The sequence below is a fragment of the Lissotriton vulgaris genome, chromosome 1_1 (genome assembly GCF_964263255.1).
Source record: "Lissotriton vulgaris chromosome 1_1, aLisVul1.2, whole genome shotgun sequence".
NCBI classification, from domain to species: Eukaryota; Metazoa; Chordata; class Amphibia; order Caudata; family Salamandridae; genus Lissotriton; species Lissotriton vulgaris.
The window spans coordinates 285208298-285233240 of record NC_141685.1 but is presented as its reverse complement, the minus strand read 5'-3'; the positions used below and the strand labels follow the sequence as shown (position 1 = coordinate 285233240).

Sequence of the window (24943 nt, the reverse complement as noted above, 5' to 3'; positions counted from 1 at the left end):
ATTACCATAGTAAATGGCCGGAAGCATGTTTCTTTTCAGTTCCCACGGCTACCAATACAGTGTTTCTTGAAGGTTATTTTCTTGAGGGAAGGTTTTCCAGAGTTTGCTTTATCAGACAATGGAATTCAATTTGTGAGTCATGAAATGAAGCTGTTCCTGGATGAAACTGGTGTGAAACATTTGAGGAGTTCTCTACCACCCACAAACCAATGGTTTGGTGGGGAGGATGAATAAAGTTGTGATTGAGTGCACAAAGAGCCGAAAAGGAATATGCTACTTACCAGTATGCATCTGTTCTTGGCATGTAGGGCTGCTGACATTCATATCTGTGCATAGATCGCCGCCTAGTGTTGGGTCCGGATGATTGCACATTGTTGTCCTGGAAGAGTCTTCGAAGTATCACAAGATAGGTGGCTCCTCCCCTGGACTACAGTGCGCATGGGCATCCTCTCCATCCTCCGATTGTTTTTCGCCATTGTGGCAGAGATGGAGTATGATACAGTAAGTGATGTCCATGCTTGAGATTAATTCTGAGTGCTACAGCTGCGACAGGCACCGGGGAGGAGGGTGGGCGATATGAATGTCAGCAGCCCTACATGTCAAGAACAGATGCATACTGGTAAGTAGCATATTACGTTCGAGGCATGTGGGCTCTAGAGGAATGTTACCTAGGAAAGCCATGGATGCCCCTAACTTGCATGTTGAATGCGCTCTTGGGGGAACTGTTGTGAGTTTAGCTTTCTGATAACAAATTTGTTTGCACTTAACAATCCATCTGGCTATACCTGATTTGGAAATGGGGTTGTCTTTGTGTTGTGATGAAAAGGCAACAAACAGTTGCTTAGTCTTTCTGAAATCCTTAGTCCTGTCTATGTAATACAGGCGAGCTCTTTTAACATCTAGAGTGTGCAGAGCTCCGTCTGCCACTGAATCTGGATTTGGGAAGAATACTGGCAGTTCTATCGTCTGGGTAATGTGGAACTGTGATACCACCTTAGGCATAAATTTAGGGTTGGTACGGAGCACTACCCTATTAGCATGAATTTGTATGAAAGGCTCTTGAATAGTTAGGGCTTGAAGCTCACTAACTCTCCTTAGCGATGTGATCGCTACTAGAAAGGCCACTTTCCATGTCAGAAATTGTATCTCGCAAGAGTGTAAAGGTTCAAAAGGTGGTCCCATCAGTCTGGTCAGAACTACGTTCAGATTCCAGACAGGTGAAGGCGGGTTTCTAGGAGGAATCACTCTTGAGTCCTTCCATAAAAGCTTTAATGGCTGGCACTCTGAAAAGGGAAAGGTGCTGCCTGTTCTGAAGATAAGCTGCTATTGCAGCTAAGTGTATCCGTATGGAACTATATGCCAGATTGCATCTGTATTGATGTAACAAATAACATAATGTTTTGAGTTGATGCATCTAGCGGATTTATGTCATTATTGGTACAATAAACGACAAAGCGCTTGGACTTTGCCGCATAGCATGCCCTGGTTGTAGGTATTCTTGCCTCCTTGATAATATTCATACAGTCAGGGGGCAGGTTCAGGTAGCCAAACTATGACCTCAGGAGCCATATCGCAAGGCTCAACTGTTGCGGATCTGGGTGCTGAATGTCTCCATGGCTCTGAGTGAGGAGACTGGGTGTGAGTCGCAGTCGTTGATGAGGCACCACGGAAAGTTCTAGGAACGTGGTGTACCATGCCTGCCTTGCCCATGTTGGAGCAACCAGGATGAGTGTCATTGAGTGCTGTCGCAGTTTGCGTGCCACTAGCGGTATGAGCGGGGCCGGGGGAAAAGCGTACACAAATCTGCCTGACCAGTTCATCCACATCGCATTGCCCTGAGACTGCGGGTGTGGGAACCTGGGCGGCGAAGGTTTGGCATTGTGCGTTTTCCCTTGTGGCGAACAGGTCTATCTCTGGATGACCCCACTGCTGGAAATACGGTTGTAGCACTGAGGGATGTATCTCCCACTCGTGCATCTGGTGGCTGTGTCTGCTGAGCAGATCCGCCATCTGGTTGTCCTTGCCTGGGAGGTGTTCTGCCATGAGGAACATGTTTCTGTGAATGGCCCACTTCCACATGCTTTGAGCTAGGTGTGACAACTGTGGGGAGTGTGTCCCTCCCTGCTTCTGGATATAATACATGGCAGTCATGTTGTCCGTCCGGATCAGCACGACTTTGTTGCACAAATGCACTTTGAACGTCTTCATTGCCATGAAGATTGCCATCAGTTCCAGCAGGTTGATGTGCATTTTCTTTTGCTGCGTCGTCCATAGTCCCTGCACTGTGTAATGGAGGATATGCGCTCCCCAGCCCTGGAGAGATGCGTCCGTCGTCAGCACTATCTGTGGTACAGGCTCTTGGAATGGTCGTCACCTGCAAAGGTTTTGTGGGTTCCACCAATGCAGAGAGCTGTATGCACGACCGGTCACCAACACTAGGTCTTTCAACTGTCCTTTAGCCTGGTTCCACTGCCGTGCTAAGCACTCCTGAAGTGGACGCATGTGTAGTCTCGCGTGAGGGACTATGAAGATGCAGGAGGCCATCATACCTATCAGCTGCATAAACACCTGTGCTGGGAGCGAGCGTTGGGGTCTGAATTTCTGAATCAGCATTTGCATGCTGTTGATTCTAGCTGAGTTTGGCTTTGCTATTGCTGCCAGAGTGTCTATTGTTGCTCCTAGGTACTGTTGTACATGTGCGGGTTGAAGATGAGACTTCGGATAATTCAGTGAAAAACCCAGACTGTGTAGGAGGTGAATTGTGCGGGATATGTGACTGGCACATTGCTGGGCTGACTTTGCTGGGATAAGCCAGTCGTCCAGATAAGGATAGACATGAATGTGTTGTCTCCGAAGGTGCGCAGCCACTGTCGCCAAGCACTTGGTAAACACTCTGGGGGCTGTTGTGACTCAGAAAGGTAGGACCTTGAACTGGTAATGCTGGTTTTGTATGGTGAACCTGAGATATTTCCGGTGTACTGGAATGTGGAAATATGCGTCCTTCAGGTCTAGTGTTGCTAGGAAATCTCCCTGACTGAGCAATGGCAGAATCTGCTGCAAAGTGAGCATGTGAAAATGTTCTGATAAGATGTATTGGTTTAGGGGTCTGAGGTCCAGAATGGGCCTGAGAGACCAGTCCTTTTTTGGAATTAAGAAGTACAGCGAGTACACCCCTGTACCCTGTTGTTTTAAAGGTACGAGTTCTATGGCCCCTTTTTGCAGCATGCTGATGACCTCTTGCTGCAATAAGTGTATGTGCTCTGCGGACATAGGACGGTGTCTTGGGGGTATGTTGGGTGGAGTGGAGGTTAGTTCTAGACAATAGCCGTATTGGATAAGTTGTCTCACCCACCTGTCTGTGGTAATGCCTTCCCAGACTGGCAGGAACTGCTGAAGTCTTCCCCCGACCGGTGTTACATGGTCTGGGGGCAGTGACAAGACGTCACTGTTTAGTATTGGCGGAGGATCTGGCCTTATTATTTCCTCGTCCTCTGCCTTTGGGGTGGTTGCCACGGTATCTACCCCTATTGTTCTTGTTATAGGTGGTCTGTGTGCCTCCTTTGTTGTATTGGGCTTGCTGGGATGCTTGACCTCTAGAGGTTCCTCTGTTACCGGAGCGACGAAAGGAACCTCCCCTGAACTGTTGTGACTGCAAAGCCCCCATGGATTTGGCCGTCTCGGTGTCTTTTTTATTTTTTTCTAGGATTGTGTCCACATCAGGACCAAATACAAAATCAGGGTTAACAGGCTGATTGAGTAATGTGGTTTGGATCTCAGGCTTGAATCCAGAGATGCGTAACCAGGCATGCCTTCTGAGCATTACACTTGTATAGATGGCCCTAGCTGCTGTGTCTGCTGCATCTAGCGCACATTTAATGGAAGCATTTGAAATCAGTTTCCATTCCTGTATCAGCATTTCTGCTCCCTCCTTATACGCATCAGGCAAGTGTTGTAGTAGTTGCTCTAATGTGTCGTAGTGAGCCCGATCATATCTGGCTACTAGGGCCTGTGTATTTTAAATTCTCCAAATATTTGCTGCTTGAGCCGCCACTCGTTTTCCAGAAGCTTCCAAGATTTTGGATTCTTTGTCCGGAGGAGGAGCATCACCACTTGTTTGAGAGTTCACTCTCTTACGAGCATTTGACACTACTAAGGAGTCCAATGGCAGCTGGCCCTTAATATACGTAGAGTCTGCAGGCGCAGGCCGTTATTTCCTGTCAATTCTTCGATTCACCACCCTTGCGGTTTCCTTGAAAATGTCACCAGCGTGCTTAAGGACACCCTTCAGCATTGGTAATGTTTTTACTGATCTCTCTGAACTTGAGAAAGTGTCAAACAAAAAGTCTTCCTCTATTGGGTCAGCATGCATTTCTACATCATGATTATGTGCTGCCCTTTCAATCAACGCGTTAAACGCAGCAGTATCTTCAGTTGGCGAGGTTTTGACCGTGTAGGATTGAGTGTCCGGCGTGGTGTGTGGCTCACCCGGGTCAACAGGGTCAGTCCAGGGTTGAGACTCCTCTTGATCTGTGTCAATAGGATAATTAAATTCCTCCTCATTGTAACCTTCCCCTACATCCTCATTAGTACGTGTGGGTGAATAGGTATATTCATGTCTATAGGACTCCACAGGCTCAAAAAGAACAGGTGAGGTGGAAGAGTCCATTTTCTTTTTGAGTGGGATCTTGTATGACTCCATAGGATTTTCTGGAATGATCTTTCTTTTATAAATAGTGAGTCTGCCAGAATCTGAGTGGATGAACAGTTTCGACTGGTTATCATAGGAGGGCGCTTGGAACACAATGTCATCTTCTATGGGCTGAGTCCTTTTTACCATCTGCACCTTTTTGGTCGTTTTGATGCTTTGTTTGGTCTCGAACGCCTTAGGTTGTGCGGTCGGGGGCAGTCCGAATTTAATCTGTGGCGTAAGCATCGGAGACGGACTGACCTTCTTCGAGGGTGACGCCGTCTTCGATCCGACCGACTTAATATTGTTACCAGGTTGACAAAAAAATCCCCGACGCGGCCATCAGACTTCAAAATTGCTTATCAGAAGTCTTTTCCTGGCTCAATCTTAATCATCTGAAATGTAACAGCGCCAAAACCGAAATAATACCCCTCGGTAAAGGCACACTCTTTTCCCCTAAAGAGTGGTGGCCCCAAAATTCTGAAGCACCACCAAGTGCGGTTGTGTCAGCCCGCAATTTGGGAGTTCAATTCGATGCTTCTCTTAGCTTCGATGAACACGTGCGTATCACCGCAGGACGCTGCTTCAGCCTAATCAGCCAGCTAAAGAAGTTTTTTATTTTCTTGCCCATTTCAGCCAGGAAATCAGTCGCGGTTGCACTCATTCTTTCCCGACTGGACTATTGCAACGGTCTGCTTGCAGGTATTAAGAAGTCCTCATTAAAAAAACTGCAGACCGTCCAACATGCAGCCGCCAGACTCGTCCTGAAACTCCCACGCAGGTCCTCGGCCACTGCAGCCCTGAACACACTCCATTGGCTGCCTCTCCACAAGAGAATCTTGTTTAAGCTCCTGGTCACTGTTTTCAAAGCCAACAAGCGCACGGGCCCAGCTTACCTGATCAAGCGATTTCAGCATTATTCTCCAACTCGGTGCTTGAGGTCATCAGGCGCTAATCTAATCTCCGAACCCCGAATTAAATTAAAATCAAAAGGTGGAAAGACCTTTTCATTCCTTGCTGCTAGGGCATGGAATCGCCTCCCCCCTAATCTTAGGCTTGCCCCTTCAGAAAGCCTTTTCAGGAAAGCCCTAAAGACATGGATCTACTCTCAAGCTGATTCCTCAGTTCTCGCAGCTATCTGATTCATGCTCTCCAATTAGATCTACTGTAGGTGCAGCGCCAAGATGCTCCTTCCGGGGCGATAGTAGCGCTTTATAAAAAAACCACAAATATCAAATATCAAAATATCTGGCCTGGTGTCGACTCGAGTTCTTGGTGCGCGGCAGGCACGTTCTTTTGCTTCGACTTGACGTGCTCTTTCGAGCCGATCTTGGTTTTCGACTCAAAGGACTTGACTACCAGTGGTTTGGAGACTGGAAGCTTTGGATCGAGAGTCTTCGGAGTCTTGAGTCCTTTTATTGTGTCGCCGTCTTTTGACGTCGACGTCGATGGCGTCAGTCCGACATGCTTGACCGTAGTCACAGGCTTCGGCGCCGCGATCTTTGGCTCAACACCCTTTTGAGACCCCGAGGGGTCGATGACACACTTCATTTTTATTGGATCCGATGAATCTGAAGTCGTCGATCCGAGGACTGTCTTTAGCAGTTTCGGTTTCAATTTTGATTGTCGGTTTCGGTTTCGATTTCACCATCGACTGTGGTTGATCTACCGATGGCTCTTTAGATATATTCTTAGCCGGGCCTTGACGCGGGGCTATAGAATGTTGTCGAAGATCTTGGCTAAGGCCTTCCAGCGATGCCTCGACCTGAGCCTTTGAAAGTTAAGTGTCATGATCAGCCCCCGCAACGACGGGTGGGCCTTGCTCATCGCTCGAGTCGTCATCGACGGCTCCGATGACCTGTGCGTCGTCCCCTACCTCGACGACTTCATCATCGACGTAGTCTTCTTCGTCTTCATCATAGTTAGAGTTCTGCTCTGAAGCAGGATCCGACTGTTGTTCAGGATCCTCCTCATCGACGCCCTCGTCGTTTTCACCCTCGAAGATGTTCTCCGGGTCGGGCACTGTTCTTTGCGCCGACTGTCTCGCTGCGCGTCGAAGCCTAAGCGTCTTCTTTGACCTGAACCGAGAACAGGCCATGCAGCTGGCCTTGTCGTGGTCTGGAGACAGACATTTATTGCACACCGGGTGCACATCGATGTGAGGGTATTTTGAGTTGCAAACGGGGCAACGTTTGAACGGGATCCGTTCCATCGTCGATCGTTGATGGGGCCTCTGGTGTCGAAAAAGCCACGCGGCCTTCGACGTCCAGCTCAAAGAACTGGAACGAGTATGCGGCACCGAACGAAAGACAATACCGACGTCCAGAAGGCCTTTTGGCCTTGTGAAAGAGTTTTTTTATCGATTCCGAAGTTGAGTTAAGAAAGTACATCCGAACCCAATGGCGGAAAACAATAATCTGAGGGTGGAGAGGATGCCCATGCGCACTGTAGTCCAGGGGAGGAGCCACCTATCTCGTGATACTTCGAAGACTCTTCCAGGACAACAATGTGCAATCATCCGGACCCAACACTAGGCGGCGATCTATGCACAGATATGAATTCAGCAGCCCACATGCCTCGAACCAATAATTATGATGCATGTTGTGGTTTTATCACACAACACCCCATTCACTCACTACGGTGTCTCCTTTTGAGCTTCTTAAGAGGATGCCATTCTACATCTGTACTTTTTCCTGTATGGTTGACCAAAGCTGCACCAAGTAAAGTCACTACAAAGTTTGATCACAGGTCAATGCTGAATAGAGTGGAAGGCTTTCAGAAGAAAATGAAAACGGTATGATGTGAAGAAATCTGTCAAACAGACAATGTATCGACCGGGAGATGTTATTCGGGTTAAATGTCAATATTTTGTGAGGAAAGGAGGGCCCAGCTGTGGAAAACCTTTGACTGTAATGAAGGTGTGTGGTAACGCAGTGATGGTGGAGGGTGGTCACTGCTGGAACACTGGAAAAATTGAGAAAGTCCAGAATGGGTCTGTGCTCTGTGAAAACACTGATCCCAGACAGGTGGAAAATAGTGGCAACATTAGTAAGGGTCAGGAGAAAGTGGAACATCCGGTGTTGCGTAGATCTACTCTTATTAGACAAGTATCATGGAGGCTCAGTGAAAATTACACAAAGTAAATTGTGTATTTTGTGATAGTCAATGTTTAGAATAGCTTTGTATTGTAGCTCTGACATTTGGCTATAGTTGTATGGTGGGCTGCTTTTTCTTTTAGGCTGATGAGGTTTATTTATGTTTAGATTGAATGGGGGTTGTTTTCGTCTTATTTTTCCTTTCAGGTGATTTCATTACCAAGTTTAGGACTCTTTTGTTTAAAAAAAAAAGGAGGGAGATAATACGTTGTGACTATTTCCATGCATTTAGAATGTAACGTACAGTGTTGTATTCCACGCCTGTGGGCTCTCTGTTACAAGTTGCCTTTACTCACCGTGTCTTGTGGTGCATCATAACCAAATCCCTATCAGATAAAGATTCGATCCCAACAGTTCCTTGGGATGAGGAACATCTACGACTCTTCCTAGGCTTACAAGAATAATATGCCACGTTTAAATGAAAGTGTACTGAAGGGTCTTATTAGAGATAATCGCGGAGTATCTGTAGACAGAGAATGTCATGGTCGTTTTGAAGAACTGAAAAAAAAACCATACACTGTACTCCCAGGCAGGACAATAGTGATGTGAAGCAAAGGACTGTTGTGGCAGTGGAAGCCAGCAAGGGAGAACTAGGGACAGTAATATCTCTAATTAGGAACTGGTAAGGGGTCAAAAATATTTGAAACCGTAGTGCTTACTTTTCTGCTAGAAAGATATTTCCATATACTTAACCATTGATTCCAGATAGTTTGCGGACCCACCATAAACACTGTTTTTATTAGCGGCAGAAAATGTCCGACTACAAACTGCAAAGTGGCAACTGAATTTACAGAAATGTGGTTTTTCTACCTAGTTATTAGGGGAAATAGGAATGTGGTAGATGATGATCCGAGAATAAAAGATGGATTAAGTCAAAGTGAAGTAGAAATAGGACTGACCCGTTTATGTACAACCTATGCTTAGTAATGGTAGATTAGTCAAGGAACTAAGGTAGTGCAAGGTGGAAGATAACAGAAATGAAGTTGATCATAAAATCTATAGTGGGTGAATGGCTAAAAACGGAGGAAGTTTGTAAGGTTCATTAGTCTGTGAAAGAACAGTTCAGTACAGGTAACTAAAGCTTAATAAGCGCTAATGTGGGACTGAATTTAAGAGAACAGCAAGCAAACTGGACAGTTTAGACAGTGAAAAGTTTATTATATTAATATCTTAAAGACTTTTCACACTCAGTACCTTTATATCGGAGAACAGATAGTTCCCACAAGGAGTCATTCTCTTGTCTCTTCCACAGGATACTGCTGTGTGGAAGGTTTCCTCCTTACTCGCTTTCTGTCCCACCACCAGATACCCACTCTAGTACAGCCACAAGCTTTCCTAGGATTGTGGCAGCCGCCACCATTCCTCAGTCCAGGACTCTTCTTCATCCTCAGTGGCTGGGGTAGTACTATGAGAATGTTGATTCTCTGGGCTGCTGTAGGATCTGTGAATCCTGCAGGATCTTGTTCTAGGTTGCCTTGGGTGTTGCTCTTGCACAACACCTGCTCCCTACTCCTGGCCTCCTACTCTGCGTTAGGGACCCTAGAACTTCTTTCTTCATGTTGAGTCCTTTAGTCACTTCTGCTACTTTACATATGCATGCCTTTATCTTGTTGTCTGTCCCTCCATCTTGACAACGATACAAAAGGGGATGATGGACGGAGCGTTTGAGCAAATCAAACACCTACCCCCAGTCAGCTGATCTGGGTTTAATCCATCACCAATCTTTAGCTCACTCAGCCACCCCAGTTCAGACATGGCCATATGCAAATCAGTCTGGCCCTGTGCCTCATGGGAACAGTCCAGTCCGAACTGCCAAGCCAGGTCTTCCCTGGACCGGAAACAAGCATCCTGGGACCGGTTTCGGATTCATAATTCTCATCAGCCAGGCTATCTTGAATCCAGTGGCCAGGTGAGCAAGGGACTCACGTCTGAGCATACCCTGCCAACTTGGGCCAACAAAGCGATACAAAAGGGGATGATGGACGGAGCATTTCAGCAAATCAAACACTCACCCCCAGTCAACTGATCTGGGTTTAATCCATCACCATTCTTTAGCTCACTCAGCCACCCCAGTTCAGACATGGCCATATGCAATCAGTCCATCTTGACAGGTCAAGTCTGTCTTTTCTGAATAACTTTCATTTGCTGGTATGTCTACTGCGTTGCAGATCATTCCCTCTAAGTTCTTTGAACGGGAAGAATAAACAATGGAAATGTAGGGGAAAGTCAGAATTTTCCTGGGCTTTGTCTTTTCTGTGTTTAATCTGAAATTTGAAAGGAGGAAGAGGGGGATGGGGAGAGGGAGGGGGAGGGGGAAGGGGGAGGGGAAGAGGGAGGGGGATGGGAAGGGGGAGAGGGAGGGGGAGGGGAAGCGGGAGAGGGAGTGTGAGAGGGAGAGGGGTGAGAGGGAGAGGGGTGAGAGGGAGAGGGGGGGAGAGAGAGAGAGCGAGAGCGAGAGAGCGTCTCCGTACTCTAGAATAATTACCCTATTTTCTGTAAACCAAGTTAACAGTCAATGATCTTTACAGAGTATACATTCCATCTATTCCAGAAAACATCTTAATCTCTCAATGACCCAGGTTAAGGCAAGGGATGATGATTTCCTGCCAATATTGGTTCCTCTTATTATGCAGCACAGTTGCTCCCGGCGGCCAGATGGTTTGCGGACGCTGATGTATGGGAGACGCAGTTGCTCGCAGGAAGGGCGACAGTGCAGGAGCTACAGAAAGCCTTGATGCGAGGGGCAGGTGCTGACGCAGGACTGCCTTATGTGGTCAAACATACGGCGGGCGTATGGCAACGCGTCATAGAACGGGTGCAACGGTCAGCCCCGTTCCACAGAGATCTGCCACACTGGAGCCTGGCCCCGATAGTGGAGTTAGAACATCAGATGTCCTTTCGGGAGTGGAGAATTGGGGTCTGAGAGGTTCTGGCTGATTTGTATCCCTCTGAGAGCTTTGTGACATACGAACAGGCAGTGGAGTCCTTTGACCTAGGCAGCGGACAATACATACATTACAAGGCGCTGCGCACCATAGTGCGTTCAATTTGGCCAGTGTCCGGAGATTCCACCGATGTCCCATATGTTGCATATTATGTTGTCCTGCGGAAGGGGACGGCGACTAATAACTTTGCTGTATGCGGCTATGAAGCGGGACTCTACGCCTCCGGTGCCGCCGGCATGGGTGGCTTGGGAGGCAGATCTGGGAGTGGCTCTGACACAGAGTCAAAGGGCGCGGGTGGGGGCTCACGCGGAGGGTCTCTTGTAATGCGAGATTTAAACTTATCCACTTCAATTTTTTGCACCGCGCCTACATTACTTCGAAGTCTATCAGTAGATTCTCAGGCGGTGGTGGTGACAATTGCCCTAGACGCGGCGCAGGGGGGGCAGGATTCTTGCACCTGGCATGGGAATGTCCGTTGGTAGGGAGGGTTTGGTCGGAGGTAGTAACCAGAGTGGGGACCACCAAGGGTCTCCGAATAGAGCTCACGCCCATACATTGTCTGTTGGCATTGGTCCCGAAGCCAAGGAAGCGGAAACTCTCCTATAAGCTATTACAATTGATGCTAGTGCTGGCCAGGCGCAGGGTTGCCATTACATGGATGGGACAGCGGGCCCCAAAGGTGGATGCATGGCTCAGAGATGTGAAAGAGTAGACACTAGCTGAAGAAACGGATATGCAACGCACTAGGAGGGATGAGAAACTGAATGAGGACTTGCTAGCGTGGCAAACTATGTGCATGACCGAGCTGGCGGCGGAGAGGTCCTCGTCACTCAGTGATACTGAGGGGACAAGCGGGGAGTTTTTCTCCGAGTGTGACCCGGAGGGAGAAAGGGGAGGGGCCCAATGTGGGGTTCCTGAACTTGCGCAGGATGCTGTGCCTGACCCGATACTCTCACGTGTTCACGAGTAAGCTGAAGTTCCACCGCTTAACTGCATTATCTTGTATACTTTCAGAAGTCGTCATACTCCACAAATGTGCCATAATGAGTCCATCGATCTGTGAACAAATGTGTTTTTAAAGATGCCATGGGGGGGATAATAAGTTGTATTACCTATATGAAAATTGAAAAATAAAGTTTAAAAAAATATATATACATATTGGTTTCTCTTCACCCCTTGAATTTTCCTAAACCTCATCCCAATGCGCCCGTTTGTATGGAATATAGGTTTAGAACGGATATGATATTTTAACTGTTCAAAAGGTAGTACTGCTGGGGGTGTTCAAATACGTGGTTGTGTTTTCTTTTTCTGGTAGATCTGTTAGGGAAGTAGCCTTATACAAAATGTTTGGAACAAAGCTTCTGTACTAGCCTACTAACCTAGAAAGGCTCCTATTTATGTTATTTCCAGGAAAGATACCTTTTTTATGCCTATTTTGTTTTCCTCCTGGGGTTTGATATATCCTCATACTAGCACGAACTGCCCAAATATATAACCTGGTTAACAGCTATTTTACTCTTTTTAGGGATTAATCATAGAGAAGACTGCTCTAAAATCTTTTAAGAGATTTCTCACATTACATCCTATAGATTATAATATCTATATAGGCGTATATAGGCCAAAACATAGTTTTGCAAAGGTTTCAATAAGGTATTCATTAATCTTTGAACAGGGGCTGAGGCAGGCTCCATGTAACCCGAAAGGCAAAATAATGAACTGTCATAACCCTTCAGGAGTGCCAAAAGATTTTCTTCTTCTTTTCTGGATCTAAATGAATTTACCAACAGTCCTCAGTAAGGTCAAGAGTAGTCCTGATGTTCCCACTGTCACGTTCACCCTCTCACTAGACCAACATGCCCTCTCCCCCACCTCCTCAACCACTGGCACAGTAAATAGGGGGTGCCCCCGGGAATTAAGGCGTCAGACCGGAACACAACACCGGTGCCAGTCTCCTTCTAGGGAAGCTGCTTAATAAGGTAGGTGGGATAGCCTCTCTACCCCCTTGACAGTACACAGATAAGTAGACAGTGTGGCATTGGGGGATGCTTGCTATTACCAGCAGACTGTGTCTTTCCATGTTCTTGCATAGTGTTTAGACCACCCCTGTAGGCAGCAGTTGTTTTCATCTTGTATTATTATTCATGGCTCATTAATTGTACATTGCTTGACTTCTTAGCTCACAAAGGCTGCATTGCACTTCCATGTAATCCGAGGTATGATGACTATCACTATCTGCATTGTGGATATATCAGTATGCCATTAAAATAAAAATAGTCCCGGAGAGGTCTTCAGTAGATCTCCTAATTGTTTTTTTCTGAACCCTTCAGATCAGGTCCCATCTCCATTTCCTCTGTCTCATTAAGAGTTCCATAACTTAAGTAAACCTGTTGATAGACTATAGGTCCCTATAGAACTGGAGCTGGGCACACCTACTCTTTAACCTTTGGAACTGAAGTTTAATTGTTATTCAAAGCGTGCTGCTTAGGTAAGCACAATGTCCATATTATGCTGTTCAATTAACAAAAAAATACAAGCGTCGCCGCTTGTCCTAATGCGCACTGTTGCGTTACCTGCTGGAGTGCTGAATTTAATTGGTGTTCATAATTCTAAACCAATTATACAAGTCATTTCAACATTCAATAAAGATTTTTTGATCCATGAGTACATTGATGCATGATCATTTTACTTAAATCTTTTCAAAGAAAAACATATATAGTTCAACCAATTGTAATTCTCATTGGATAATAGTTACACTTTCACGAATCATACATAAACAGTTTGTACATTTCTTAGTGATGCCCTATGCATTTCGGGCCCCTTGGCCCTTCCTCAGGGGCGGTATCTGTGAAAATCAAAAAGATAAACGCTTTGTTTGACACAGTTCTGGGAATGTGAGGGGTAAGCAGTAAGGATATGTTCAGTTATTAGAAACAAATACAAACAGTGTTTAAACTACAGTTTTAGTAGTGCAGGACAGATTGAGATAGTGTTGAAAATCAATAGGAAAGAACCGCTGGGCCAGAAAGAATGCCTAATGAGAGTGTCTAAATCGACGAAGAAAGAGGGATGGGTCAAAAGTGGTGATTACTCTGTATATAAATAGTGCGACCAGTATACCACACCATGTAGTGCACGCGGCACCATAGAGAGTCACTAACCTTCAAGATACATGGGTTTGATGTTGCGTAGGAAGCGCACCTCTAAGAGTGACTTATACTATAAAAATATAAGAGAATCAGGTATAAGTATGGCGTAGGTCCGATAATTCTAAGAAAAGAAAAACATAGGAAAACATACCCTGGGTTTGCCGTGTGAGTCAGCTATGTGGAGAAGGGAATCTTAGCTGTTCAAAACGGGAAGGTCCTTGAGCTAAAACGGTAATATGGGCGAGATTAGTTAACAGCTCGGTACAAGTAGGGTACTGAATACGGGATGACAGGAGAGGAGGCTCACCTAGATGAAGCTGAAAGACTCCGTGAAACTCCGCGGAGTGAAGTCGGAATGGCTGCTGTATCGGTAATGGTCGTGTGAACGTAGGACTACCGTTCATGAAAGAAGACTAAAAGAAGGACTGCAAAGGCTCAGAAAAGCTAGGTCTGGTGGCGGCCATTATAGAAGGGTGTAAGAGAGTGAGGACATGAAACAAAGGAAAGTGACAGAGAGAAAGGCTGATAGTGCAAAATAGTAAAAAAAAATATAAAAAGACCAATCTGCAGGAAAACTACATATGAGTACAATGGTTTACATGAAATAACTCAGAAAAAAATCATAACAAGTACTGAACACAGGTCGCACGCAGGCGACAGATGATACAGTATTAGAGATAACATCCTAGGTCTACTCTATCATTGATCCCTTTGGGATCTTGAGAATCTAGCCTTTTTATCCAGAAGATTTCCCTTTGGAGTAATTTTTTAGTAGGGTCCTGACCAGTGGTGGGTTGAACTACCTCGAGCACCTGGAATTTAAGCTGTGCTATGGTGTGTCTTTTTTCATTCCAATGTCTGGCTAAACTGCTGTTGGGATTACAGTTACGGATGGTACTTTTATGCTCCGATATGCGAGTTTTTACTTTACGTTCTGTTTTGCCTATGTACAAAAGCCCGCATTTTAAGTTCATGAGAGTGTTATTTTTGTCCACCCTAAGCGTGGAAGGGTATACTCAGATGTGAGTCCCTTGCTCATTGCACCATCAGGATTCAAGCAAGCCGGGCCGAAGACGGCTGAAATGCCAGAAACCGGTCCCCGGTAGCTTGTTTCCTTCCCAGTGTAAGAATTGGCTTTTGTAGTTTGGTTTGCTCTGTTCCCATCATGCACTGGGACAGGAACAGACTAATTTGCATACAGCCAGGTTCTGAAACTGGGATGGTGCAGTGAGCTAAAAAACGGTGTTGGATCTAGCCCTGATCTCTTGACTGGGTGAGAGTATTCTGTTTAATTCAGAGACTCTGTCCCTCACCACCCCTTGTTGTAAATATTTTTGTCCACCCTAAGCGTGGAAGGGTATACTCAGATGTGAGTCCCTTGCTCATTGCACCATCAGGATTCAAGCAAGCCGGGCCGAAGACGGCTGAAATGCCAGAAACCGGTCCCCGGTAGCTTGTTTCCTTCCCAGTGTAAGAATTGGCTTTTGTAGTTTGGTTTGCTCTGTTCCCATCATGCACTGGGACAGGAACAGACTAATTTGCATACAGCCAGGTTCTGAAACTGGGATGGTGCAGTGAGCTAAAAAACGGTGTTGGATCTAGCCCTGATCTCTTGACTGGGTGAGAGTATTCTGTTTAATTCAGAGACTCTGTCCCTCACCACCCCTTGTTGTAAATAGTGTTACGTTTAAAACACTTTTTCAAGAATACTCTCGATCTTGGAATAGCTCCTACCGAACCTGAATTTGAAGAATTTAAACCCAAATCTTCATTCTTAGCACCTACATCTCACAAGATTCTTGATGCTTTTGAAAATCTAGTACTCAATGATGTATAGAAAATTAATACCTGGAAAAAGAAATCAACGAATCTTTCTAAACATGAGAAAAATACACTAAAAGAATTAGCGGATAATCCCAATATTCGCATCGAGAGAGCTGACAAAGGTGGTGCTATTGTCGCAATGGACCAACAGTTCTATGAAACCAATGTAATAGAACATATAAATGACACAGAAATATACATAAAACTTGACAAGGACCCCATCGAGGATTTAAAAATGACCCTGAATTTGCTAATTGACCATGCGGAAAACATGAAATGGATTTCTGCAAAAACCAGACAATTCCTAACGGTACAGCACCCAAAACAACCAAACATCTACATGCTACCTAAGCTCCATAAAGACCTTCATAGACCACCATTTCGTCCTATTGTTGCAGGGTGTGGCACGATCTTCGAACCCCTGGGAAAATATCTTGATCATTTTTTACAACCATTTGTACAAACCTAGTATTCGTACATTAAAGATACTACCCACTTTCTCCAAAAATTGGCCACAGTACAATTTCAGGAAGGACTTATATTGTGTTGTTTGGATGTCAAAGCGTTATACACATCCATTCCCCACAATGGAGGAATCGAAGCAGTTGAATGGGCTCTTTTAAAACAGGAAGAACTAAGAGCTGACAAAGTATTTCTACTCGAATTACTACATTTCTGTCTTCATCATGGTTATTTCTCATACAAGACCGAGTTTTTCTTACAAAACAAAGGAACATCCATGGGATTTTCTGGAGCCCCTGCCTACGCGAACACCTATATGGCAAGATTTGAAGAAGAGCATTTGCTAACAGACCCTGAATGGCAAGAGAACACAACCCTGTACTGTCGTTATATTGACGATATTTTTCTGATATGGCACAACACCAAAGAAATGCTTGAACAAAAAATAACCGAACTGAATACTCTAGATGAAAATCTTCAGTTTACCAGCACTATAGAAAGCACCAGTATTCCTTTTCTAGATGTACTAGTAAAACTGGAAGACAACGAAATTAGCACCGAAATATACCACAAAGCTACTGACAGAAATACAGCCTTAATGTTCAACAGTTTTCACCCAAAGAACCTTATTGAAAACCTGCCATACTCACAGATGTTAAGAGCTAAAAGAATATGCACTGACACACAAATACTAGAGCACAATTTGGGAACCATCATTGATAAGTACACTGAGAAAAAATACCCGAAGGCACTACTTGAGAATACCAAACAAAGAGTAGCCATTAAAGATCGAAACTCACTGCTATCACCTACTACAAAATCCCAGACAAGCCGTCAGGTATTTGTATCCAAGTACTCAACTAGCTCCCGAGAAATCAAAAAAAGTATAATTCAACACTGGGATCTCCTCAGCAATGAAAATGATTTTCAAGGGTTATTCAAAGACAAACCGATCTTTGCCTACAAGAGATCCAGAAACATTAAAGAGATGCTAAAAACGCCCACCAGGACCCCTCAAGAAAATTACCGAGGAACCACGAAATGTCATAACTGTGTGCAGTGTAACAACGTTATAGTAAGCAGCAACATCAAACACCCTCACACAGGTGAAGCTATTCTAACCAAGCATAATGCAAACTGTAATTCTACACACTTGATTTATGCTATAAAATGCCCCTGCGGGCTTTTGTACATAGGCAAAACAGAACGTAAAGTAAAAACTCGCATATCGGAGCATAAAAGTACCATCCGTAACTGTAATCCCAACAGCAGTTTAGCCAGACATTGGAATGAAAAAAGACACACCATAGCACAGCTTAAATTCCAGGTGCTCGAGGTAGTTCAACCCACCCCTGGTCAGGACCCTGCTAAAAAATTACTCCAAAGGGAAATCTTCTGGATAAAAAGACTAGATTCTCAAGATCCCAAAGGGATCAATGATAGAGTAGACCTAGGATGTTATCTCTAATATTGTATCATCTGTCGCCTGCGTGCGACCTGTGTTCAGTACTTGTTATGATTTTTTTCTGAGTTATTTCATGTAAACCATTGGACTCATATGTAGTTTTCCTGCAGATTGGTCTTTTTATATTTTTTTTTACTATTTTGCACTATCAGCCTTTCTCTCTGTCACTTGCCTTTGTTTCATGTCCTCACTCTCTTACACCCTTCTATAATGGCCGCCACCAGACCTAGCTTTTCTGAGCCTTTGCAGTCCTTCTTTTAGTCTTATTTCATGAACGGTAGTCCTACGTTCACACGACCATTACCGATACAGCAGCCATTCCGACTTCACTCCGCGGAGTTTCACGGAGTCTTTCAGCTTCATGTAGGTGAGCCTCCTCTCCTGTCATCCCGTATTCAGTACCCTCCTTGTACCGAGCTGTTAACTAATCTCGCCCATATTACCGTTTTAGCTCAAGGACCTTCCCGTTTTGAACAGCTAAGATTCCCTTCTCCACATAGCTGACTCACACGGCAAACCCAGGGTATGTTTTCCTATGTTTTTCTTTTCTTAGAATTATCGGACCTACGCCATACTTATACCTGATTCTCTTATATTTTTATAGTATAAGTCACTCTTAGAGGTGCGCTTCCTACGCAACATCAAACCCATGTATCTTGAAGGTTAGTGACTCTCTATGGTGCCGCATGCACTACATGGTGTGGTATACTGGTCGCACTATTTATATACAGAGTAATCACCACTTTTGACCCATCCCTCTTTCTTCGTCGATTTAGACACTCTCATTAGGCATTCTTTCTGGCCCAGCGGTTCTTTCCTATTGATTTTCAACACTATCTCAATCTGTCCTGCACTACTAAAACTGTAGTTTAAACACTGTTTGTATTTGTTTCTAATAACTGAACATATCCTTACTGCTTACCCCTCACATTCCCAGAACTGTGTCAAACAAAGCGTTTATCTTTTTGATTTTCACAGATACCGCCCCTGAGGAAGGGCCAAGGGGCCCGAAATGCATAGGGCATCACTAAGAAATGTACAAACTGTTTATGTATGATTCGTGAAAGTGTAACTATTATCCAATGAGAATTACAATTGGTTGAACTATATATGTTTTTCTTTGAAAAGATTTAAGTAAAATCATCATGCATCAATGTACTCATGGATCAAAAAATCTTTATTGAATGTTGAAATGACATGTATAATTGGTTTAGACTATTGGTCCCTCCCATCTTTTTAAAAGATTTACATGGAATATTTGTATTTCTTTTTCCCTCTCCACAAGTTATATCTGGTAGGTAACATTTGCAATCTTGAATATCTTCAAAAGGATCCACTTGGGAGTTTTCCAATGAAAATATTATTCACAGAGGAAGGACCTGTAGATTGCAGCGTCCTCTTTCAGTGACATTTTCGGATACGCGTGTCCTTTTTTTCAACCCACCCTCAGACTATAATTATAATATCAGGTAATACGTTCCATCTTTTACACTCTATAGCATTGTATTGATCTACTGTTGTATTTTAACAAGAGTATGTTTGCTGTCATTTCTTGATGGCAATATTAACATTTGATTACAGTATTAATTTGCAATGATTGTTGCACTCAATCAATCAATAAAAATTACTTTATTCGGTTTCAGTTAGGAGAAAACCATAAAAGTACATACATATAGGCTAATTACATTTAAGACAGTTAATACAAAACTCTCATTGTTGCACTCAAAAGTCAATAAGCTGTGTGCATGCAAATAAAAAGCGATAATGAATCTTGAGGAGGAAGGTCACACTGGGAGGAATTTCACAAAAAGGATAAGTGGTAGATACATCAGATCCATGGGACGAGGGTTCCAGCTGATTGACAGCTCCCTCATACATTAGCTCCATTACTGAGAACTGGGTTGGTGAAGAGGAATCAGAAAAGTACAGAGTGGGACAGTAATATAAATGTATAACCCTCTAGTGTTTAGTACTTATGTTGACTGATAAAAACAATCTCCCACTCCCTCACGCAATACGGACAACCTAAAAGAAGATTCCAGAGCATCTGACACATGAAACATGGCAGCAGCCATGGTTAAAATCAATGAGCTGAAAGCGTTCTTGAGTATGTCAAACGATCCGCGTATAATGTTCTGTACCAGCACCCAGCGAGGCTGTGTAAATATCTGGATCTTCCTTTTCACGTTGAACAACAATGGATACAAATGTAAGTTTATACATTTTACTCTCATGTGTAGAAGGATACCTCAGAGGTGAAGGATCTTTTTGAAACTTTGCACAAAGTTCTGGGAAACCCAATCCGAGTTTTGGAGGGATGTGGCGGTGATTTGAAATCAGAGATGTTAACTTAAGAAAAATTGTTAAGAGGCTAATTCTCTCATGGGTAAACAATGCTCACTGGTGACTGTAGTAAAAGCCTGACACCCCACAGACCTCTACTGAGGAGACATGCCCAACTGAAAAATGCAGCTATTGTTGTTAAGTGATGTAATAATGAGATCAAATATATGTTTGACACTCACTGGAGGACATCAAGGGACTTTCCAAGAATCTCACAAACTTTCTCCTTAAGGACCCATCAAGTGGTGTCCTGTGCTGCTAGTAACCTTGGACAAGTTCAGCATCAGCAGCCATATGGCGACTAAGTGGCACTCGATGGAGCAGAGAAGAATAGCTTAAAATAAGCCACCCCCATCATTTTAAAGAATTCTTTTCTTTTACATGAAGTGGAAGGTCACTGCCCTATTCCTGGAGTAATCTTTTGTTAGCAGGTAAGACCTGATCGCTATTGCAGTCACAGAGTGGAGATGCTCACAACCATTTCCCATCCAGATATGTCAGCATGCTCTGCTGAATGACTTGTGTGAAGTGCCCTCATCTCCCTCCACACTGAAGCCAAATGCCTTGATAGCCACTCCAGATACAAGTTTATGAGAATTCCACAGTTCATATCATTGCAGTATTTTGATCCTCAATAAAACAGTCTATTTATTCAACTGGCCGAGAGGCTGCCTCAAAAACCGTTAGTTTGGCATGTCACAAGACTGTTACAGTTTTCACTGATCTGGATAAAGCTAGGAGACTTCCCAAGGCGGCAAAACATATTCAAGATGTATATAATGTTATATCAAGTAAGCAGATCTGAAAAAAAAATATTTTAGGCAGTGCTAAAGCCAAAGCACTTGTATTTTAAGGGAGTCTGCTGCTACCATGCTGGGTGAAGAAGATGCACTCTACCCGTCTCTCCCGTGGCTCGCCTTGGACTTTTCTCTTTATAACCAAACTCCACAGAAGTTGCCTGCGCTAATGTTACTGAGTCACACCCTGGAAGAGAGTCCCCGCTGTTGTGCTACCACACACAGCTGACCGTTTTAGAACTTGTACATCAAATAGACCACCACCCACTATTTATTGTTATATCGAATTTTAACTTTACTAATCAGAAGATGAATCAATTACAACTTTCAATTTTGTAGTAATATTACACCAATGTTCCATAAATTCAATAAAAGTCGCTGAAGCTTGTCGTGTGTTGATGAATTCTTTTATTGAAAATGTGCAAAGTGCAAAAATTCACACCTGCGTAGGCAACGTGTTTCGTCCCTTCTCTAGAGACTTCTTCAGGGCTGTGTGCTCTCCTATAGGTCTTTCACAGTCATCCGTTCACATTAATTAGTCCAAAGGGTCCATAATTAAAAAATGAGGATCTTCGTTTTGTTAAAACACAATTGATCAGATTCAACAAGTTTGTTCAGTGTTTGAACTCGCAACCCGAAGATGGTGAATGCGCTCAGTGAATCGCTTACTAGGTTTATTTGCCGACATGGGCTAATACCACAAACTTGCTAAATCTGCTTAATCATGTTTTTGTAAATAGTTTGCAGTATTAGAACTTAATTTTTTCACAATTTATAGATATAAAGTACATTTTCATATCTTTATTTTTCTATTCAGATACATTTTCTCTTGTTGATTTCATATTAGGCAATCAATTTAACCCTATTTAGGAACTGTGTTACCCCAATGTTTTTGGGAGTGACAGCCACGCTTTAAGACAAGTTAACTAATAAAATAATGTGGAATAAAAAAATCCAATCAACCAAATTAGTTCTTGGTTCCTTTGATAATGAGAAATGCTAATTTCAGTTATGAATCCCAAGAAATGATGGGGAAACCCAATTGAGCTAACACTCTTACTAAACTAGATAGTCCAGACTGTGCAAAATGTAACTGCAAGCCTGGGCAATATGTGCATATTACATTGAAGGTACGGAGGAAGCAGGGTCGAATGAGTCTTTGGCTTCAATAGTAAATCATATTTCTTTTATTTTACTGTACACTGGAGGATGATGATACACACTAAACAAAAGAGTAAATATTATTGCAGCCTGAATTGGGCAAAGTAAAAGCACAACTCAAAAATCTGTCAAGAATCTGGAATGAAAATAACCATCCAGCATTCCTTGGTTTAGAGGGAGATGGCAGTATGTTTCTGCATGCATTTACAACGCTCACCTGAGGATGAATCTGTGGCTTATCGCATGTCGCCTCGAAGTCCAAGACTAGAAAGTAATGATATCTCTGTGGCGGGAAAGCGGCCATCGGAGGCACAGCCCCACCAAAGCCTTGACTCCCCATTTTGCGGTTTAACATTGGGCCGAATCCAGAGTCCACCTCACAGAAGGAGAACGCACCCGGAGTCAGCACCCCTGGGACTCTCTGGAGGAGATGTGGAGGGATTCTTGCCTGCCGGATGTGGGAGAGGGCGTGCATTGAACTCCCCGAAGCGTTTACATCTGCATCTGGTAAAAGAAGAGAAGAAAGAGGCTGTTAGGATTTGGTCATCTTACCATCTTTTAGAAATGCATCCCATAACTCACGGAAGCCTACCCATAAATGCTTCAGTCATTGATTCATTAAGACATAGCTACAACCACAGTTTTATCAAGCAGAATACGTGCATCATTCAATCGTGTAACTCCAGCCTCGCTTTATTTATGCTGAAGCTGCAGGAAACTTACATAGCAACCACTTGCACATAGTGTCCAATAAAGGTTCATGCTTACAATGAGCTGTAACGTCCTCTTGTGGAGCGGTGCAAGCCATGCTGTTCAGCCTACCCTTCCTTGCTCAGCAGTGACTTGAGACTAGTTACACTACACTGGAGCAGTGCCTGTGTGTGCTCTCTCGCCTCCTAAAAGGCTGTAAATGCTTCCTCTCTCCAGCACGAGTCACATACAGTGGTATGTACAAGGTTTCTTCTCCTAGAGGGCAATGGATGTTGCCTTAAGAGCCTCTAAATGTCTATCATCAACATCAGTCTGTGTGGCGAGGAAATGTTAACTCAGGCTACACCCTCCCTGAATGAAATACATATAGCGCTCACCATTTTTACTATTGGTTGGCCAATGTTTTTGCAGATGATGCATTGCAACAGTTACAAAAAAAAACTAGTTGCTTACCTGTACAATATGGTTCTCCAGTATTATCTTTCATAGATTCACATGCTTGTATCTTCCCCGTCGTCAGTCTCACGGTTACAAAATGACCATAGACCAAAAAAAACTGCATAGAAAAATCCCATAGGGAATCACATTATTTGGTAACCAAACCTCATCATTATTTGGTCCAAAATTCAGCCAATCAGCTGCTAGCCCTGACATCACACTCGCTAGCAAAGCCATCATACCTCAGATTTCCAGCCCCAAGTGAGAGACCAGGACATATCTAGAGATAAAAAGGTCTACCTGAGAAAAGTGGAGGTGGGTGGGCCGCATGTGAATCTATGAAAGATAATACTGGAGAACCATTGTGTACAGGTAAGTAACTCGTTTTTTCTCCAGTATTGAATCTTTCATAGATTCAAAAGCTTGTATCAGAATAGCGAGTCGTACTTGTGCCAAATTGCGTTTCCAGGATAGAACCCCACATTCTCTGCGGGCTCTGCTCCTATTTCCATGATATTAACAATCTTAGAAATAATCTATCTGCTTATGCAAAGACAATATAAAAATATTGCAAGAAAATAAATGTTTAGATTATATATATATATATATATATATATATATATATATATATATATATATATATATATATATATATATATATATATATATATATATATAATTGCTTGAGAAATACCCTATTGCGTAGAACTGCTTGTCCCACTGCTGCATCCTCTTTCCATGCTGTGTCTAGACAATGTCTAGCGAAGGTGTGCACATTTTTCCACGTTGCTGCCCTGCAAATGTCTGGCAGAGACACTCCTGCAAACAGAGCCGTAGAAGTTGCCATCTTTCTCGTGGAATGCGCGTGCACCCTGGATTGTAGAGGTTTTCCAGCTTTGTCATGACATAAGGAAATGGCCGAAGTTATCCATCTCAAAATGCTAGATCTGGACAGCGACAAACCTTTTCTGGGTCCAGAAAAAGCCACAAAAAGTTGGTTTGTTTTCCTGAAAGACTTCGTTTTGTCAATGTATAATTTTAAACATCGTTTAATGTCTAGAGAGTGTAGGGCTCTTTCCGCAGACGAAGAAGGGTCTCTAAAGAATGTAGGTAACACTACAGGCTCATTGAGATGAAAACTGGACGGAACCTTAGGAATGAACTTTGGATTTGTCCTAAGGATAACTTTATCCGGTCGGAAATGGACAAAAAGGTTCTGCAATTGAGAAGGCTTGAATTTCACGGACTCTCCTTGCTGACGTGAGAGCTAACAGCAAGGCTGTCTTCCATGCAATAAACTGTAAATCCGCTGTATGCACTGGTTCAAACGGCAGTTTCATGAGATGCGTAAGAACCGTATTAAGCTACGAAGAGACTATCGGGCATTGCACCGGGGGAAACACTCAAGAGCCCTTTGAGACATTCTTTAATCACTCTTTGTGACCAAAGAGACGGATGGTTAGGAACCCTCCTATATCTTGAGATAGCACTTTTATAGACTTATGTGAAAGACCTGTTTAGCCAAATGCAAAAGATACCGGAGAATTTGCTCTGAAGAGGCATTAAAGGGATGCAGATTTTGAGATGCGCACCATTGACAAAATCTATTCAATGTTGCCGTATATGTCTTTCGTAGAGATTGGCCGAGATCGTGATAGTATATCTCGGCATTCTTGAGAAACATTTAAAGATTGGAATTCATGTTCGTGAGGTTCCATGCTTACTTAGTTCAGCGATTTCAAATTTGGATGGAGAATTTGTCCTTCGTTCATAGTGATCAGGTCCGGCAATAATGGGAACTGTATTCTG

General features: G+C 43.7%; 1 protein-coding gene across 4 annotated transcripts in view; it reads right to left on the bottom strand.

Moving 5' to 3' along the window:
* The window catches only part of ERI3 (ERI1 exoribonuclease family member 3), a 1639940-nt gene that overhangs the window by 1394310 nt on the left and 220687 nt on the right, over window positions 1–24943 (bottom strand). For all 4 annotated transcript variants that reach the window (XM_086952319.1, XM_086952320.1, XM_086952318.1 and 1 more), the window contains exon 3: window positions 22203–22489. In XM_086952319.1, the coding sequence (XP_086808445.1) occupies window positions 22203–22489 (287 nt within the window). The remainder of the gene's footprint in view (window positions 1–22202; window positions 22490–24943) is intronic.